The sequence below is a fragment of the Populus alba genome, chromosome 19 (genome assembly GCF_005239225.2).
Source record: "Populus alba chromosome 19, ASM523922v2, whole genome shotgun sequence".
In the NCBI taxonomy this organism is placed as follows: domain Eukaryota; kingdom Viridiplantae; phylum Streptophyta; class Magnoliopsida; order Malpighiales; family Salicaceae; genus Populus; species Populus alba.
In genome coordinates, this window is record NC_133302.1 from 20,191,615 (window position 1) to 20,195,245 (window position 3,631).

General features: G+C 30.0%; 1 protein-coding gene across 1 annotated transcript; it reads left to right on the forward strand.

The window, feature by feature from the left end:
- The first annotated feature begins 1,174 nt into the window (after positions 1-1,174).
- Positions 1,175-3,198, forward strand: LOC118038508 (uncharacterized). The gene is made up of 2 exons (XM_035044886.2): positions 1,175-1,954; positions 2,591-3,198. The coding sequence occupies exons 1-2, from the start codon at positions 1,333-1,335 to the stop codon at positions 2,938-2,940; spliced, it is 972 nt and encodes a 323-aa protein (XP_034900777.2). The 5' UTR covers positions 1,175-1,332; the 3' UTR covers positions 2,941-3,198.
- Positions 3,199-3,631: the final 433 nt, after the last annotated feature.

The window sequence follows — 3,631 nt, forward strand, 5'->3', positions numbered from 1 at the left end:
ACTAAAATAAATAATAAAGTCTAATTCTCAATCAAAGACAATATTAAATAATGAAATTGAGAAAAAAGTCAGTTATAAAAAATTAAGATTAATTTTTCAAATACGCAATTTAGGTCATGAAAACATGGACAACCCAATAAAAAACAAATCTAATGTTGAAGGACACGAGACCAAGATGACCTCTTGAAAGAAAATAAAAAAAAATAACATTGATTTAACCAGGGTTAAAATACCAAAACTTGCAACCTTAATCATGAGACCAAGATATCCTAATAAAAAAGAAATCAAAATAAATTATAAATGTTCAATTTCTAACCGACCTAATATTCAATGATAAAATTGAAAAGAAATTTAATTAAACAAAAAACACAAAAAAACAACCGAGTCAACTCAAGATTAATCTACTAAGAACTATTCTTGGATTACGAGAAATGGATTAACCTAATAAAAAGCAAAATAAAATAAATTATAAAGTCTAATTCTTAATTAAATCAATATTAAATGATAAAATTAAAAAAAAAAAGTTAAATAATGAAGAATAAAATCCCAGCCAACTAAGTTAATTTGCCAAACTCGCGATTCATATCTTGTGAGTAAGATAACCCAATAAAAAAAAAATTCTAATATTAAAATGATAAAATTAAAAAAAAATTATTTGAAAAAAAAAACAAACATATTTTTTAGAGCCACACGCAAAAACGTATTGTCATTGTACTTTCCCCTAATATTTTAAATTATAGGTAATGTGTTCGATTAATTTTTTAATGTTCCAAATTAAAATATTGGTGTAGCGAGATATTTTGATATATATATGAATGTTAAAGTATCAATATTGTCTGCTTATAAAAGAAGGAAAAAATACTCTTTTTAAATTGTGATAAAATGTTTTAGTTTCATTTGCTAAATAATATTTTATGAATGTATATCCAATATTTACAGTGAAATGCGGATTTAGTTTATGCGCGCGTGCATGTGTGCATATGCTTGCGCATGTGTGTGTTTTTAATTCACTTTTTGAGTTCGATGTAGCGAGATACTTTAATATATACAAGTGTCTAAGTATAAGATAAAAAAAGAAGAGTGTCAGCATGATAATCCTTTCCTTTTATTCTGTGTTTCAGAATCAAAGAAATTGCGACAAAATATCAAAAAGGAAAATAAATGTAATTTGTGGTTCTTAACGCTTTTTCTTCCTTTAAATACCGAAGAAATCAGCAGCTTGTGATCAGTTGAGGAGTGGAACCTCTTGCCTTTGAGCCACAGCGGTTAATTTCACCTCCCCTTCTTTTGTTTACTTTTCATTTAGTGAGTTTCTCTAAGCTACAAAATAGTATGCCGCCCTATATGGATACTGTCTTGTTCAAAGCTGCAGAAGCAGGCAATATCGATCCCTTTGAGAAATATCAAACCTCCCTTGATCATTTATTGACTCCAGACGAGAACACCATTCTTCATGTCTACTTAGGAAACCAAAGCAGTGAACCGGAATTCACTGATTTTGTTGATATAATTCTTGAAATGTATCCACCTCTGTTATTCCAAGCCAATAAGAAAGGAGAAACCCCACTCCATTTGGCAGCAAGATATGGTCATTCCAATGTGGTAAAGGTCCTCATTGACTGTGCCCAAGCTCTACCTCCTGATCCAGAGAGCGGCGTATCAGAAGCAAAAAAGATGTTGAGGATGACCAATGAAGAGCAAGATACAGCGTTGCACGAGGCAGCTCGGAATATGCGGAGCCAAGTGGTGGAAATATTGACAAAAGAGGACCCTGAGTTTTCATATTCCGCCAATGTTCATGGAGAAACTCCACTTTATATTGCAGCTGCTTCCGGTTGGGGTCAAGAACAAGAAAAGGTGATCGATGAAATCCTAACTAATTCCATTTCAGTGGACTATGGCGGCCCTAATGGTAAAACTGCTCTACATGCGGCTAGCAGGGTGGGAGATGATGGTAGGATTTTGCTCTTAAAGTCTGGAGAAAGTTTTTTTTTTTTTTCTTCATATTTCATCTTCTATAATTTAATTTAATTTTATTTTTATATCAATTTTTAATTTTTATTTTTATCATTTTTATTTATTTTTCTCTTATTATTAATTGAATTCTTTTTATCTATAAAATTTAGTCCTTATTTTTTATTGTTATTTATTTTAATTGAAATAATTTATGAAATTATAATTTTTTTTAATTTAATTATTTTTGAACTTTTTAATCAGTTAGATTTGATTTTCATTATCTTAATTGTTATTTATTTTATCTGAGATCATTTATGATATTATATTTTTTTTTCAATTTTATTTTTTTTCAATTTTTTAATTTATAAGATTAGCTCTTTATTATTTTAATAAACTTGAAAAAAAATATTAATAATTTTTTTTTAAACTTATTTTCTATGACATAGCCAAATACTGAAAAGTATTTTTCAATTTATTTTTTCATGATGCTACAAAATATTAAAAAATAATTTAATTTTCAAAAATTTATTTTTCAAGAAACCAGTTTTATAAAAGAAATTATTAAACGGGCATAAGTGAAATCACTGTTGTTCATGTAGGATAACTTTTACTCCTTGTTTTGTTGGTGTTTCAGAGACAGCAAGAAAATTGTTAGAAAAAGAAAAAACGTTGATGAAAACAACCGATGAGAACGGCTGGTCACCACTTCACCACGCTGCCTTTAATTTCCGGTGGTCTATTCCTACAGTGAAAGTATTACTAGAATATGATGCGTCCGCGGCCTACATTGCTGAAACAGAGAAGAAGAGAACAGCTCTTCACATTGCTGCCATTCGAGGACGTGTAGGAATAATGAAAGAAATTGTTTATCGATGCCCAGCTTGTTGTGAGCTATGTCGCACGTGTGCGGCGTCGCGGCGAAAAAATATATGGTTGTTCCATTTTCTTATCTACAATGTAAATCTATCTATATCTATTTGGTAAATATGGGGAGAAAAGAAAATATTGTCTTTGATCGGTGAAAAATGGAATGGGAGTCGCCACCTAGTATTTTGGTCACTAGGAACCCTAACTGGTCTCAGAGATCGGGTACGGGGACTGGTTGCGTAAAGGGAAGGTATCAGCACCCCAAATACGCCTTACCTAAGGTAAGCTGCATTGTTTGATTGTCTGATAAAAACTAAGGTGTTATTGTACTTCTAGTCGTTGGTCTGTCTATGGTTCAAGAAAAATCCTCCTCAGTAAGAAGGTCTTTTTATCTTATCGGGTAAAATCCTAACCGTTCAAACGTCTATACCAAAAAAAATATTTAGGAATACGTTTTACGTATAAATTCGTAATCCCAATTAAAAGGAAAACAAAAAGATTTTTTTAGAATTTTTGAAATATTGGCCTAGTTCTCATGGCTTAAATAAACTGGTTATCAAAGCCAAAATGCATGCTAATACATATATTGTTTTGAAAATTTCCTTTGTTGTGTGAAAATATGAGGTTATAATATTTATATATATATATATTGGAGAGACTAGGCCGTATTTTAAAACAAAAAAACATTTTTTTTGGAAAATATTATTTTTTATATGTTTTAACAAAAATCGGGTATTTTAATACTGGTTTGTATTCTTACGGTATAAAAATACAAACCAATATTATTCCACCCTAATAACAAAATGCA

Coding starts and splice junctions, on each gene's coding strand:
- LOC118038508 (XM_035044886.2), top strand. CDS start 1,333: ATGCCGCCCTATATGGATACTGTCTTGTTCAAAGCTGCAGAAGCAGGC. Junction 1,955..2,590: donor TAGCAGGGTGGGAGATGATG/GTAGGATTTTGC, acceptor TTGGTGTTTCAG/AGACAGCAAGAAAATTGTTA.